At 48.2% G+C, this 17,121-nt stretch overlaps 1 protein-coding gene across 1 annotated transcript in view; it reads left to right on the top strand.

Annotated features, from left to right (window-relative positions):
* Positions 1–390: 390 nt before the first annotated feature.
* Positions 391–17,121, top strand: part of LOC308153386 (plectin-like) — a gene marked incomplete at both ends in the record, with an annotated part of 134,017 nt that continues 117,286 nt past the window's right edge. Inside the window, one exon of the mRNA XM_080526512.1 lies at positions 391–604. Within this exon, the coding sequence (XP_080382638.1) occupies positions 391–604 (214 nt within the window). The remainder of the gene's footprint in view (positions 605–17,121) is intronic.

Here is a 17,121-nt window from a genome sequence, read left to right as displayed (position 1 = left end):
GAGATGGAGAAAGAGAGAGATAAAAGAGAGGGCCGTAGGTTGACGTTAGGAGTATTCACTTTCTCACACCTGCTCCTCCTGAGAGAGAGAGAGAGAGAGAGAGAGAGAGAGAGAGAGAGAGAGAGAGAGAGAGAGAGAGAGAGAGATTGTGGATAGGAGTATTCACTTAATACACACCTGCTCTGAGATCATTTGCTCTGGCCACTGTATTGTAGTGCTCTGTTGTTGTTCCCTGATGTATCTAGCTCCAGCAGCCTCCTCCCCTACCTCCACCAGCCTCCTCCCCTACCTCCACCAGCCTCCCCAAATCCACCAGCCTCCCCTACCTCCACCAGCCTCCCCTCTCTGTGCTCTAGCCTGAGCTGTGTGTCCCTTGTGTCCGTGCAGGCCATGTCGGAGCAGCAGGAGATGCCCAGGAGGAGGCCTCTGGTGCGGGCCGCGTCCGAGGAGAGCTCCAGCAGCATGGAGCTGAGCGCCACCAGCGTCCCCTCCCCCGGAGACACGTTGCCCTGGAACCTGCCCAAGCACCACCGCATCAAACGGTCCAAGTCCCACTCTGGGGACGTCCTGGATGCAGCCGAGAGGGCCGTCCTCCGCATCGCAGGTAGGACGCAGATGCAGATGCAGACGCAGACACAAACACAGACACAGAGACACACACACACACACACACACACACACACACACACAGAGAAACACACAGAAGTGCGTGCACACACACACACACACACACACACACACACATTCATTAATCACTGATGCTCTTAAATGCTCTCTTCCATAAAAGTGTACGGGGGTATGTCAAGTTTTAAGTCTCCCTGGAGTAACTTAAGTGCCTTACTGGGCACACTAGTGGTGGTATTCCCAAGTGGGATTTGAACTCATGACCTTCTGGGCCACCACTACACCCCTTATATGTTGTTCTACCAGGTAGGAACTGATAGACCTGTCAGTTAGGTTTAAGTGCTTATCTCTTGAAGGCAACATTAGACTTCATTGGACAACGAAGCTTTGGGAGGTAAGCCACTGCAGTAGCAACATCACCTCAAGTCCCTCTGGGAGTGTTATCCTGTCTGGGCCCGCCTCTCTCAGGCCCAGAGCCCTGCTGGGGTCCATCCTCAGGTCTCCCCCTGACTCCCTCTTAGCGTCTGATACTCTCCAGCACTGACTGGAGAGGAGAATTCAATCGACTCTCTCCCTCCCTCCCCCATTCTCCCTTCCTCCTCCCTCCACCCCCTCCTCCCTCCCTCCAACCTCCACCCAACATCCTTCCCCACCTCCCCTCCTCTCTCCCTCTATCCATCTCTACCTCCCTTCCTCCCCCCTCCCTCCATCTCCTCCTCCCTCCCTCCCTCCCCCACCTCCCTCCCTCCAATATTGATTGTGCGGGGGCCGGGTGGGGTCCTCCCTCCACTGCAGCAGCATCGTGTGACTGGATATTGTCTCTGTACAACAACAGGATCGGATGTCACGAGGAGCCTGTGATTGAGAAATTGGTGATATGAAAAGTCGAGAACATGCCATATAGATTCCCCTATAAATATTTGTATTTGTATGTTTATTTATATTCACTCAAAACCAGATGCACACTATTGTGCCCATATTCAAATAGTTTAAGCTGCAGTTTCTGTTGGGGTATGACTAAATGCTGGCTCCTGTTTCTGTTGGGGTACGACTAAATGCTGGCTCCTGTTTTTGTTGGGGTATGACTAAATGCTGGCTCCTGTTTCTGTTGGGGTATGACTAAATGCTGGCTCTCTACTGCCTGTGCTGGGATAGCTGTCCCTACAGTAAGATAGTCTTGGCTATCACCCTGTGGCTGTTTTGGAGAAGTGCAGCATGGTCTACCTTTCAGTTGTAGCGGAGGTGGTTTGGAATCACGCTCTCATGGTGAGGTAGCCCTTCAGTTCAGACTTATATGAGGATATTCTCTTGGCCTAACGGTAGACGCTTGGGTCTTCCATGTGGGAGACCCGGGTAAAAAAAACAGTGAGGAAATGTGTTCTGCGTAGCTCTGTCCAAGAAAGTTATGAATATGCCATAATATTTATATGATCCGTCCGATAGATGAGACAACCCTAATTTGTTATCTACCGGTTTGAAATCCCCTTAACGATGTTGGCAGAAAGGAATAGGAATTCAACTATGCCAAAAAAAAACTCCATGCAACACTGCACCTTTTACCTTGTCCTCAACAGTTGGATATTTTTCCACCTGCAGTTCCAACCTTGTGTGTTCAGATCCTCCCATGATTCATAGAGAGGAATCGGTATCAAAGCTCTTTATGAATGAAGCGCTCCCAGCATCTCCCTCTAGATGTTGACTGAACATAAAGGTCACGACCCCCCGGGGCGTGTCGACATGAGGCGATGTCCAGGGTCAGAGATCAAAGTGACTGTTCTAGATGAGAGGGAGGGTTATTGTTGGGATTTGTCATGGGTCTGCCTCCACAGAAGACCGGGTCTTGCTGGGTGTCAGACAGCCAACTTTCCATTTACATTTTTGACATTAAGCAGACGCTTTTATCCAAAGCGACTTAAACAACTTGTCTAAAATAAGTGAATCATCTGTAGCCTACATGTATTTATTTACACCTGGCAGTATGTAACAAAAATACAGCTGTGTGTGTGTGTGTGTGTGTGTGTGTGTGTGTGTGTGTGTTTGTGTCTGTGTGTGTGTGTGTGTGTTTCTATGCTACGGGCATGTGTATTCTACTCATTCTGTTTCTATGTGCTCCTCCCTCTTCAGGGTGTGTGACCGTGCGTGTCAGACGTTAGACGGGTTACAGAAGCCCTGTCGGCAGGCTGTGATGTCTCCTATAGGAGGCTCTGCAGTAAGCCAGGATGCAAGGCCATTCCGGAGTGCAGCGGTTTGCCCCTGGGGGCATTAATAGATAAGGCATTTGGCCCTGGGGGCATTAATAGATTTTTGACTTGGTGCCTTTTTAAGATGCAGTTATTATTATTATAATAAGTTATTATTAGCCTCCATCCCTCATATCTGCACCAATGACTGACGTCTTCTAGCATGACATACGGTGTATGACATACGGTGATTAATAACCAGAACCCAGAGTTTTAGGCTTAACACATTTTGTCTGGTCTGGAGGTGTGTGTGTGTGTGTGTGTGTGTGTGTGTGTGTGTGTGTGTGTGCACACGTGCATATGGCCTGGAGGTGTGTGTGTGTGTGTGTGTGTGTGTGTGTGTGTGTGTGCGTGTGCGTGCGTGTGTGCATCTGGTGCGGAGGTGTGTATGTATGTGTGACCTGGAGATGAGTGTGAGTGTCAGGGTTTCCGTTAGAAAAAATGTGTGCCGGTCAACGTGTCTGGGAAGATTTCAATTTACCGGACAAACGTGAGATATTCCGGTCATCATATTCAAATATAATATCGCTGTTTGTCGCGGTGATTAGCTGTTGTGTAGCCTATATATGCCGTTTAATGTCTATTTCTCATCCGATACGATTAGATGCGAGGCTTTCATGATTCGCATGCGCGCTATGCCATGTCCAGCACTGAACGCGCGCCACAATGTCAACGGAGTCGCTGTGGCGGTGCCCTCACTCAAGACACAATCTGGAGCCTTAACTGCTTTCAGTAGCTCAGTTAGTCCAACATACTGATGACATGCGATGCCATTTTTTGCCATGTGAAATGCAACTTGTAGCTAAAGTGCAGCTTATTGTTAGCCGTTTCATTAGCCTGCTCACAGTGGCCTGACCGCCGATATGTGGTCACTGCACCGCCTGTGATCAGTGAGAGCCGACATTCTCATATTCGTTGCTCCTCTCGTGAATCCGTTATTCCTCCCCGATTTTTTGCACGGTGAGCAGAAAATTTTCCTTCCCCATCTAAACGCAGCCAGGGGAAATTTTCTTTCCATTTAACTCGGAACCGTCGAGCCGCCTCCATCTCTTTACAGTCAGACTTCTCCTCAGACTCATTGTAGCTTGGTTTCATGAAATAATTGTTAAGCTTACTTTGTCTTGCCATGTGTACCTCTCGCTCGCTATGGTGCACTTTGAGCTGCAACGTTTGCAGGTTAAAAGCGCTAGCCTATACAAGTTATTATTATGGTGGCCCGCTGCGCAGGGTTGCCAGATGGGCCGGTTATCGCCGAATGGGCTACTGGGTTTAGCGGTAATAGACTGGTTAGTTAGGCTGTATTGTCAATCCCATCTGGCAACCCTGCCGCCGCTGTTTCGCATAGGCTAGCCTAGCCTACACATTAGCAGTCATCATCATGCCGGCGTCAAATCATATCATAATAAAAGAAATATATACCCTATATATTCGTCTTTTTTAAATATAGAAGGAATCAGAATGTGAACTTTAGCGAATTGTATTAAAATTGTGCTTAGAGGGAATTATTTTCACCGGACATTATGACCGAAGAGATTTCAATTTGTCGGACTTCAACACATTTTACCGGACAAAGACCGGTAATTACCGGTTAACGGAAACCCTGGTGAGTGTGTGTGTGTGTCTGGCCTGGAGGTATTTGTTTATGTATCTGTGTGTGTCTACCCTAGAGGTGTGTGTGTGTGTGTGTGTGAGAGTGTGTACCCTGGAGGTGTGTGTGTTTGAGAGAGTTGAGTCCTGCTCATGTTGTTCTCCACTTCTCTGTCTCTTAGAAATCCTCAGAAAAAGCTTTTTTTGACAAATAACGTCTGCTGTGTGAACGTTCTGAAATCTAATCAATTATTTACTTCAAACTGAGACTACTCACAGAACTTCACTTTGAACACCCACGTGTTCAAGTCGACTCCATTATTCATCAGAGTTTCAGATCGTCGTTATTTCAACCCAACTTCAGACACCTCCTCTGACTGAGAGAACTGCAGTGTTCGGCCTTGGAAGACACAAGTGTCCACCTGTATGCCAACGGGGCGTCCTTGAGGTCTGATGGTGATACCTGAGTTGACATGTCTCAGGCAGGGCTGCTTCCTGATTAGGAATCATGATCTGCTACATCCTGATCTGATCTACATCATGATCTGCTACATTCCTAATCTGCTACATAGGGGGATTCTGCTGTACTTGCTGTATCAAGTCTCTTCAGTAATACTCACTGTCACCACAAGGAGGCAGCAGCCAAAGTAAAGAACAATATGAGTCAGAGTACAGTACACCTATGGTGGCAGACTTATGTATAGATGTGTGAGTATGCGTGTGTATGTGTGTGTGTGTGTGTGCGTGTGTGTGTGTGTGTGTGCGTGCGTGTGCGTGTGTGTGCGTGTGCGTGTGCGTGAGCGTGAGCGTGTGTGTGTGTGCGTGTGCGTGTGCGAGTGCGAGTGTGTGTGTGTGTGTGTGTCTTAAGCTTTCAAATAAGCCAGTATACCCAAATACTTTGTTTGTTCTGTTCTGTTCTGTCCTTAACCCTTGGCCAAACAAAAATATGTAAAATGTAAATGTGTGAGCCCACACCCATGGAACTGTGTTGACTTGAGCCGGTTGTGTTGTATCCATAAATAACCGTGTAAACAGTGCAAAGCTCATGGTTATTATAGTGGTGATGCAATGTTCTGCAATCCCTGTCCCTGTCCCTGTCCCTGTCCCTGTCCCTGTCCCTGTCCCTGTCCCTGTCCCTGTCCCTGTCCCTGTCCCTGTCCCTGTCCCTCTCCCTGTCCCTGTCCCTGTCCCTGTCCCTGTCCCTCTCCCTGTCCCTGTCCCTGTCCCTCTCCCTGTCCATAGCCCTAGCCCTGGTCCTGACCCTGGCTCTAGCACTGTTCCTGGCTTTGCCCCTGCTGTCTCCCCCCCCCCACCCCCACAAGACAGCTTGGACTGGGTCCATCTCCTAAGCCAAGCGGAACCCTCAGAAGCCTCCCTATTAGCATTCAAGCTGCTAGTGTAGCATCAATCACATTTATTGCTGAGGAGGACGTTAAAAAAACAGAAGAAAGTGTTTGTTTCCCCAACCAGGTCAGAATGAGTACATGGGAACAGTCAATGAACAGTCGGGGGGGAATGTTCTTAAAGATTTAGTTTGATCCTCTTTCTTTCTTTCTTTCTTTCTTTCTTTCTTTCTTTCTTTCTTGAGACACCACAGAGGAAGTGCTGTGCCACAGTCAATGCAGTGAGTTTGTAGTTACTGAGGCGTGAGATAGATAGCTGGCAGTGTCACTGGACGGTCAGTCAGTCAGTCAGTCAGAGAGGCCCGGGCCGGCCTTAACAAAGAGACAGACAGACGTGAGAGTCTTCTTTTGAGAGAGGCCATCCGGTGATCAGTGATGAGAACGCAGTGGGCAGTGGACCAAGACATGCAAATGGACACACACACACATACACACACACATACACACACACACACACACACGCGCGCACACACGCACGCACGCACGCACGCACGCACGCACGCACGCACGCACGCACGCACGCACGCACGCACGCACACACACACACACACACACACACACACACACACACACACACACACACACACACACACACACACACACACGCACACATACACATATTCACATATACACACACACACACACACACACACACCACACACACTGCACTGGACAGTTTACACCCTGACTGTGCTTGTTGGACCAGAGAGACAGAGGCGGGGGGGGGTTCCATTTTTGAGCCAAACTCTAGTTAGTTTGACCTTGTCTCTGGGCTCCATGTCCTCAGACCACGACAGTTGCTACACACACATCGCTTCTCAAAAGCCTCTTGATGTTGACCTAGTCTCACATACCAGCCATGATGGGTCTATTTTTGGGAAAAATCTCACAATTACCCAATGTCTGCATTTTTCTCTTTCTGGAAGGGGGAATTCCTCCTATTTCTCCAGTGAAACCAGCTGCACCAATCACAGACAGACGTAGCGTCGAGACATGCTGACTGTTGCCGCGCGACGCAGAAACAACGGTCGTGTTTGTGTGTCTATTAGACACAGTATGTTGGTTTGTTTACCGGAGTTGGTTTGTTTACCAAGGCCTCAATACATGCAGTATGTTCTGTGATGGAGTGATGGAGCGTGTGTGTCTGACTGGGTCGGGAGTGGGTGTTGGGGTAACACTTTAGGAATCACGTGGGTGCAGAAGTGGATGGTCTGTGAGTGCAGGATGGTGATGGTGAGTGTTGTGATCTGGTGACCAGTGATGAGAACCACACTAAGCAGCGGACCAAGCCCTGCAAATATGGTCACAGATGCACACACACACACACACACACACACACACACACACACACACACACACACACATACACACACACACACACACACACACACACACACACACACCTTGAAGACGCACGCACCACCTTGAATATGATTAATGTTCCATCAATGACCTTGTTTTTCCATTTCCAGCTTTGATGATCATTGTAGTACATTTCCTCCCCTCTCTCTCTCTCTCTCTCTCTCTCTCTCTCTCTCTCTCTCTCTCTCTCTCTCTCTCTCTCTATCTCTCTCTCTCTCTCTGCCTCTCTCTCTCTCTGTCTCTCTCTCTCTCTCTCTCTCTCTCTCTCTCTCACTATTTGTTATCCAATCAGAACCAACAAACTGCGAAATTCATAGAAGAAGAGAGATGAATCAGAAGACGTTTGAACCATAAAGTAGTTGTCGTGGTGATGTGGACATTTGACATTTTGACATTTTAGTCCTTTAACCCTCTTATCCAGAGCGACTTAGAGTAAGTAAGTAGTAAGTCATTTGTCTAAAGTAAGTGAATCAACTATACATTGTAGATTTATAATAATATCAGTTTCCACACGAAGTCGTTGCACACTAAGGCGCATTCCATATCATCGCAGGGTCCTCGGTTCGATTCCGTCCGTCGACATATCCTGCATGTCATCCCCCCTCTCTCTCACCCATCCTTCCTATCAAATATCTACTGTCTCTCTCCCAAATGAAGCAGACATTTCCTAAAAACATATTTAACCCCGCCCACACAGTATTTAAATAATAAATCAGTAATTGATTTTGTTGTGCATAGACAAAACTATTATTTTTGCCTCGTATGTTGGGGAGATGAATTGCCTGTGCATGTCATCTCTCCATAGTATTGTGTTGCAGGCAGCTTCAGCGGCAGCTGAAATAATAGTGAAACTGAACACCCTGAAGGAGCTGTTGAAACAGACCAGCAAACAAGCACATGATGCAGAACAGTGAACCGTACAAACCCGTAACACAAACAAACAACATCAAGCAAACATCTATAAACTACCTACGACCGCAAACGACGGGCATACTAAAAGCTACGCTTTTTCTCTTCTTTTTTCAGAAAACACACCGATCTATACTCAGTTGATGAACCATGAGCTCTGAAACACACTGGGCCGGTTTCACAGACAAGGCTTAAGCCTAATCCTAGACTTAAAAACATCTTCAATGGAGATTTTACATTGAAAGTGTGATTTAGTCCAGGACTAGACTTAAGCCTTGTCTCTGAAACCGGCCCACTATGTCTCAGAGTGAAACACACTGGGCCGGTTTCACAGACAAGGCTTAAGCCTAATCCTAGACTAAAAAACATCTTCAATGGAGATTTTACATTGAAAGTGTGATTTAGTCCAGGACTAGACTTAAGCCTTGTCTCTGAAACCGGCCCACTATGTCTCAGAGTGAAACACACTGGGCCGGTTTCACAGACAAGGCTTAAGCCTAATCCTAGACTTAAAAACATCTTCAATGGAGATTTTACATTGAAAGTGTGATTTAGTCCAGGACTAGGCTTAAGCCTTGTCTCTGAAACCGGCCCACTATGTCTCAGAGTGAGTCCCTCTGAAGAGAGGTGTGGTTCCCTGGCATCGGTGTTTATAGCCCACCAGTCCTCATCCAGTTCTAGGAATATGACGTGTTTTAAGAGTGCAGGTCTCAGGCCTCGGGGTGTGTGTGTGTGTGTGTGTGTGTGTGTGTGTGTGTGTGTGTGTTAGTTAAAGCCGTGTGGATAGGAAGTTGTGATCCACTCGATACACGCCTGCTCTCTGTCTCCCCTGTGTTAGCGCTCACAGAGAGGAACTCATGTAACCCCCATGCTGCTTTTGCGTTGAGCTGTGTGTGTGTGTGTGCCTGCGTGTGTGTGTGCGTGCATGTGTGCGTGTGTGTGTGTGGGAGGAGTTGGCCTGCGAGTGGTGGGAGCTCTGCTCTGCTCTGCTCTGCTGGTATCAGTCTGGCCGTCTGTCTGCCTCTGTGCCTTTAAGGGGAGGGGTCTGACGTGTGTGTTGGTATTTCTCAAGCAGAGGAGTGGTGGTGGTGTTGTTGGGGGTGGTGGTGGTGGTGGTGGTGGTGTGTAATGAAATCCACTGCTTTAGAGGCAATACTACTCACTGACAGAGAGAGAGAGTGAGAAAGAGAAAGACAGACCGACAGACAGACAGACAGACAGACAGTGCTTTCACAACTGAGAGGACAGCAGACAGAGGGAGGGAGGGGGGAGAGAACGCCTGAAAGAGAGAAAGGAGAAGATATATATAGAGAGAGAGAAAGAGAGAGAGAGAGAGAGAGAGAAGAAGAAGAAGAGAAGGGGTGGTGACCTGACCCGTCCACACAGCCCAGTGCCGGATCCCCAGTACCCGGGCCTTAGCCATGTCCGCGCCTGCCCCAGCCCAGAGGTCGGTCCAGGAGGAGGAGCAGGAGTATATGCAGGCGTATGAGAACGTCAGGGAGAAGTACAAAGGTAAAGACCCCGCCCCCCCACTGGAACCCCCCCCCCCCCCCCCCCCCCTCTTAGCTCTCAGTGGTTGCTACAGTACAGTGCTAATGAATGGGAATCACCTCTGCATGTCAGCGTGTGTGTTGGGGTAAGAGGGGGGGGGGTGGGGGGGTCTGTGTGTGTGGGCACGTTTGTGTGTGAGTGGGTGTGCGTGTGTGTCCGTGTGTGTGTGTGTGTGTGTGGCCACGAGTCTGTGTGTGTCTGTGTCGGTGTGTGTGCAGGCATGTGTGTGTGTGGGCATGCGTGCATAGGTGTGTGTGTGCGTGTGTGTGTGTGTGTGTGTGTGTGTGTGTGTGTCTGTCTGTCTCTGTGTGTATGATAAACCTGGCTAGCTGGCTGGCGTTAAGTGGTTCCATATTGATTGGCACAGACGTGCTGTATTTCGGGGGCCATGGGAAACTGCACCTACAGTACAGCAGACTGTATCATTAGAGCAGTGATACTCCGCCACACACGTGTCCTGCCACCGGTGTTCTGTCTGTGTACTTTACTAAGAACCACAGCACGTCCTGATGAGGGATCATTACTGATGGATGTGATTACAGCATGAGGCCTTACGATAGTGGTTAAGCCTCAGACTGTAGGGTGGTTGGTTACCACTGGGGATGATGTTTTCTTTGTAAAGGCCACCTGCTGTGTGTGTGTGTGTGTGTGTGTGTGTGTGTGTGTGTGTGTGTGTGTGAGTGGCCCATTCACCATGTGGGTTTCATTTCATTTGTACTGCATGTTAGTCATCTGAAGTTGGGAGGAATGACATCTCTCCTCATGTTTCTAACGGTTGTTTATTATTCATATCCTCATCCTCACCCCCAATGTTTGGGGAAGAAGGAGACTTCTAAAAATAGAGACCCGATTTGTTATTACAGACACAGACAGACAGACAGACGGACAGACAGAAAGATACAGAGAGAAAGACTGAGAGACTGTGACTCAGAAACCAGCCAGTAGATCTCAGGAGGAAAAGGAGCTTAGTTGAGGAGTTTATTGTATTAGACTGTTCTGTAACAGAAAGTAGTTTAATTAGCAGCGCTGATGCTATGGCTAAGAAAGAGTGGTGGAGGAGGTGCGTATCAGAGGGGCCCACAAGGGAGAGATCCCCCCTGTCTGGCCTGGTCTGGTGCTTCACCTAAATGGCTATTATATTATTATATTAGAAGAAGAAGAAGAAGACTCATAAGTCAATAGTTTCCACCCCTGGCTCTTCAGACCCCAACTTGGTTAAATCCATGTTATTTCAATTTAGATTAGATTGCCGTTATTGTACCAATACTGGAGTGTACACACACACACACACACACACACACCTCCTAGAGAAGATAAAGGACCGACTGTGTACCAGGGACTGGGCACCGAAAGAGGTGCCCTGCTTGGCCCTAGTTGGACTGGCACCGGTCCATGCCCACAACACGGCACCCTGCTTGGGCAGCAACAGCAGCCTGCCAGCCTCCAGGGTGGCCCAGGAGAGAGCCACGCCGTCCACCTGATGTTGGCTGACATTGGCTGCCCCATCACATGCCCCAGTCATGGCACGGTACAGGAAATGCTAAATGGGATGCTTGCGACGGCCCCGACTCTGACGGCAACCCCATTGGAGTTGATAATTAAAACGGTTTAGGATCGGGTTAGAGTTAGGGTTAGGGTTAGGGGTTAAGTTGAGGTTTTTTAGATATACTTCAGCGACCCTCCACTCCACTTGAGGATGCTAAGGATCCCATCTACCCACTGGCACTGTGCACTTCCTGGTTTGGGCCCCAAACACAGGGGTCTGTTTCTTCCCGTGGAACCCCCCTACAGTGCATGTCATGGGGGGTAACATTCCAGCTGTGCCCCAGTGCCCCCAACCATATTGTCCCATGCCCCCCAGAGGAAGCTGGGTGGTTCTTCTGCCAGGACAAAAATGTACTTCCTGGTCCTCTGGATGTTCCTGGTGATTGGTGAAGAGGGGAGACGTTGCGTTCGTTGAAGTGCTGTTAACCGTGACGTGGTGAGATCCAGAATGCATGGAAACACATTGATGTGTGAGATGAGATCAGATCCTTAGATATTCAGTATATTCTACTTGGAAATGTGAAACTGATCATGTTTATTTGATTGTTTATTGTTTGGCTCTGTCAGAGTGCTCTCTCACTGTTTGAGGTAGCGCCACCTGCCATCAATCCCTTCACAGGGCGTCAGTTAACATTCTAATCTGGGGTTTGTTGGACTGTAGGTGTCCAATTAGTCTCTCCTCTGCTCCTCACACCCTCCCTCCTCCTCCCTCCTCTCTGACGTCCCTCCTCCTCCTTCTCCAAATGTCATTGGAGGCAAGAAATGTGTGTTTCATACCACTCCTCATCCGATTCCATGTGTTACAACGAGCCTGTCCTCCGATTTCTACCTCCACCAGCCTCCCTTTGTTCCTAACACGTTTAGCTGTCTTGTGTGTTTCATTTACAGTACGTGATAAGCGTCACAGCAGGTGGTGGTGACGTGTACAGAGTGATGGAGCAGTAGTCAACGCAGCTAACTCTCTGTCGTGTTAAAACCTGAACAGTTATATTAGTATCGAACACTCACATTCGACACAACTTTAAATAGTCAATATAAATATACCCCTGGGACCAGCAGTCAGTCAGTCTCAAAGTTATTCTGGTTGGAAAGCAGACCTTTCACTTTGACTGGGGGTCGATATGAATGACATCTTATTTGGGAAGACTTCAGTCTCTATTTAGGCCTGGCTTATGCCTAGGGGATGTCACCCTACTGGTAGACGCTTGTGTCTTCCATGTGGGAGACCCAGGTTCGAACCCTGCTTATCAAAGCTATTGCTCTATGTATCTAATAGGAATCAGAAGTTTCCTCCTCTGGCTCTTCAAACCCAAATTCGAGATTAAATCTACATCGAATTGCCTACATTGTAGACATACCGGAGTGTGTACACACACATACACACACACACACACACACACACACACACACACACACACCCTAGAGAAGCAGGGTCATCTCAGGTGGAGGTGGAGTCCCTCAGGAAGTCAATGACCTCATCTCCCATCACGCCTCAGTTCCAGTCCATCTGTCGGTTGTGTCCTTTCAGTCCTGAGCTGAGCCGCGACCGGGGTGAGGAGGACAAAGGATGTTCTAGAACCCTGGCTGATCCCAGGGATCCGTGTGTGTTTGCTTAGTTAAGTGCAGGAACTCTGCACAGTCCGCCCAGCTGACGGGTCATTTGAACGGAATTCTGTCCCCTGTCACCCTCCTAGATCGCAAACAACTAGCAAAGTTAGTTAACCAGGCCACTGAAAAACATGTAGCTATACACGCACGCACGCACGCACGCACGCGCATGCACGCACGCACACTCTCGGCATAACCCGTTAAACATGAAGCTATAACAGACTCTATAACAGACAACTTTGTGTGTGTGTATGTGTGTGTGTGTGTGTGTGTGTGCGTGTGCGCATGTGTGCTGTAAATAGCAATAGGAATCATCTATACTTAAAAGGGTGAGGTAGGCTATATTTGCGTGGTGAATCACTGTTCTGTGTTAGGACCACTGACTAGTTGTAAAGAGAAGCTCCACTCCCACACTTCCACTCTCAGATCAGTTTCATTTACGGTACGTAACATGACCTTGCTCTCCAAAATAGCATCAGTTAAAGATATGCACACGCACGCACGCACGCACGCACGCACACACGCACACACGCACACACGCAGTATGCAGGCACAGACACACACACACACATACTGGACAGTAGGTATCGTGTCATACAGTCCAGTGCGCAGGACACACTTGAACTCTGACCTTCTCTCACACAGAGGCTGCTGGAGGGAGGAATTGGAGGACGGGCTCAATATAACGCATGGAATGGGATGAGGAATGGTAACTGACACCATTCCTCAGGTTCATATCGTTCCTCATTCCATTCCATGCATCACAACGAGCCTCCGTCCTCCGATTTCTACGTCTACCAGCCTCCCCTGGATGCATAGTATCACTATGCACAGTGTGGTTGTAACCCCCACTTATCTCTTTCTGGACATTCTGGACCATTTACTAGGCCCGCAAGCTATGTGAGATATGGCCGTTACTCTAATGATACCCTGCTGGTAAAATAAGAACATGCATATTTCAACATTAAAGTATTTTAGTACTCCACAGTGTCACTTTCATTATATGACATGACCCCAATCATACAGGAAATCAGAGCTATTAATGTAAAGCTGTTAACGTTCTGAACATTCTACTGGTCAAATTGATCTGTCTATCTGCCTATCCATCTGTCTATCTATCTATCTATCTATCTATCTATCTATCTATCTATCTATCTATCTATCTATCTATCTGCCTATCCATCTGTCTATCTATCTATCTATCTATCTATCTATCTATCTATCTATCTATCTATCTATCTATCTATCTTCTAGTGGTCAACCTGAACATTCTAGTGGTCAACCTGATTACTGCGGTCTCCTCTGTACATGGACAGCCTCCCATGGGTCTCTTTAGCCTCAACCACTCGACCACTAATGACCCTAATGGAAAGCCTGGTAAACTCCCCAGTGGGCGGGCCGGGCCAGCAGTGGGCAGTCCATCATTCACTGACGTGATCCAATTAGCGTCAATACGGTCGTGGCCAGCACAGCGGTTCAGTGTAAAGCCCATACACTGTAGGACCCTAACCCTAACCATAACCCTCATTCACAGTCCCATGGAATGGCCCATCCAACAGAGTGAGCTGTTGAAAACGTCACATTGATTGGAAACAAAGTGGGGACATGGGACAGTTGAGTACTTTCCCGTAGCCCCCCCCTCCCCCTCCTCCATTCCCTCAACCCTTCTCTCTGTCATGGCACTGGAAGTGGTCCTCGTGCGTATTGGGAGAAGGGAAAGTTTCAGTAATGGAATATTATTATTAAGTTTCTATGCTGAGTGAAAACAGAGAGCCTTGTTGTTTTGCAGGGACAGAGAGAGAGAGAGAGAGAGACAGGACACAGATATGTTTCAATTTAAACCACAGCAAAGAGCAAGCAAACCTATGTATGTATCCTCATTTATAACTTTTTTTGTTTTTTCCCTGACGTGGTGACGAGAGAGAGAGAGAGAGCATCTCAGGATCACTTGATCTGTTTACACTACAGTATTATGGCTACTGTGTATTATGTTCAGGGAGTTTGGTACGGTAGGCCAATAATACCATCTCACAAAGACAAATGATACTTTCCGAAATAAAATACATAATTCATCAAACACATACCAAGTCAATGAATCGGTCAAGTACTGATGGGCGGCTATTGGGTGTATCCTCCAGTTCAGCTCACCCCACACAGCAAGGCCCAACATACCCAGACATACAGTATGACATGCCCGACCAGGAGCATTTCACAGGTCATAGGTCACAGGTAACCTACATTGGCAGACGACACATTCATACATCCTCTCTGCAGCCGGGGAGGCTGGTGGAGGTAGAAATCGGGAGGACGGACTCATTGTAATGCACGGAATGGAAATAGGAAGGGTATCAAACTAAGGAATGGTATCATACCATTCTTCATTCCATTCCATGCATTTCAATGAGCCTGTCCTCCGATTTTGACCTCCCCTGTGTTTCTAACGAATTAGCCGTCTTGTTTGGTTCCATTTATAGTACGTGCCACCAGCCTCTGTGGGAGAGGAGATCAGAGTTCATGTGTGTTCAGAGTTCTCCCCTGGTTCACACCTAGACTCCCAGGGGGGGCAGATCTCTATAGCTGGCCCAGGTCTGGCTCACTGTCAGGGGCTTGCTGCAGCAGGATAGTCCCAGGATTGACAGGGCCTTCTCACTTCTCTGCTAGTTCGCATGGGGCTGTCAGTTTTCTCTCTGTCGTTCACATGTGCTCCTCAACATACCGTGTGCTTTATTACATGCCTTGTTACGATCTTTTTTTTCTTCTGAGTGGCGCTGTCCCAGTCATGTTTGTCTTTTTATTGATAGAGACAGTAGAGATTTTGACAGGAAGGATGGGTGAGAGAGAGAGAGAAGGGATGACATGCAGGATATGTCCGCAGCCGGAATCGAAGCAGGAACCCTGCGGTTACACCTAAGCGCCCCCTTGTTACCATCTGATGTGATGCAGTCAGCTGTTTTCTGAACATGCACGCACACACACACACACACACACACACACACACACACACACACACACACACAGCAACTTTGCTCTAACTCAGAGTCAGCTCATCTGAGGTATGCTCCTGGGTGAATCTGCTCCCTGGAGGACCCAGAGAAAGAGAGACAACCACAAATGACTTATAATCCTCTTATTTGTAGACACAACTACTAGTATGACTTATACTCCAATGAGGCTTTACATTTTTACCATTGAGCAGACACTTTTATTCAAAGCAACTTACAATTAGAGATCACAGGGACAGTAGAGTAATTTAGGGCCAAGTGCCTTACTCAAGGGCACGGTGTGTGGTGGTGTTCCCAGGTGGGATTTGAACTCATGGCCTTCTGATCACCAGTCCAACTCGCTATCCACTAGGGCTAGGCCAACACTACATCGCTTTGAAGCTTTTCCCCCAGCTTTTACATTGTTTACCTATAAAGCTCTGGCCTACGTCCAGGAAACAAATGCTCCCACTGTCTGTACTGTAGATGCACGGAATGTTTTATCCTTTATATAACTCGACGAGGACACAGTTCAGTTGGGGTCGAAATATTCTCTGTACAAAAATAACATGGTTTTTGGAGCAGCAAACCAGTCCGTGTAACACTCTCATATGTTTCCGTTTTATTAGATAGAGATGGTGTAGGAAGACAGGAAAGTAAGGGTATGTCAGCAGGGCACGGGCCGGATTCAAACCCATGCTGACATGGGCATAATATGTGTGCGTTGTAGGCCGCGGTGCTAGACCGTTGGACCACCCAGGCCGCACGTTTCTTACCTATGAAGGTGTACATGTTCTGTTCTTCTCACACTACACAGACATGCCTTCCACTGTGGTTAGTTAACCAGTGACAACTGGTCATCATCACAGTGTTTGAGTTCCCAGAGCGTGTGGTAATAAGCAGAGGTACCCTACACTGGCAGAGGACACGTTCATACATCACCTACACACTCGGGGGAGGCTGGCTGGTGGAGGTACAACTCAGGAGGACAGGGCACATTTTAATGCATGGAATGGAATGAGGAATGGTATAACGTGTTTGATACCGTTCCTCATTCCATTCCATCCATTACAATGAGCCCTGTCCTCCGATTTCTACCTCCGCCAGCCTCCCCTGGCGAAGGTGCTGGTTCAGTGGGTGACTGATGGGGTGGGATATTGATTGATTGATCGTGGCGAAGCCCAGAGGGCTTCTAATCTGTCTGGGAGGATGATGTCATAGAGGGTCATGTGACTGGGTGGGTGTCAGGTTTCTGTCTCTGGGATAGGTGGTGTCCTGTCATGTCAGCCCTCATGTTAGGGTTACTAAGTT

This window comes from Nansenia antarctica (assembly GCF_963989245.1).
Source record: "Nansenia antarctica genome assembly, chromosome: 3".
Classification (NCBI taxonomy): Eukaryota; Metazoa; Chordata; class Actinopteri; order Argentiniformes; family Microstomatidae; genus Nansenia; species Nansenia antarctica.
Note: the sequence above shows the minus strand (reverse complement) of the source record. Positions and strands in the feature narration are given on the sequence as shown.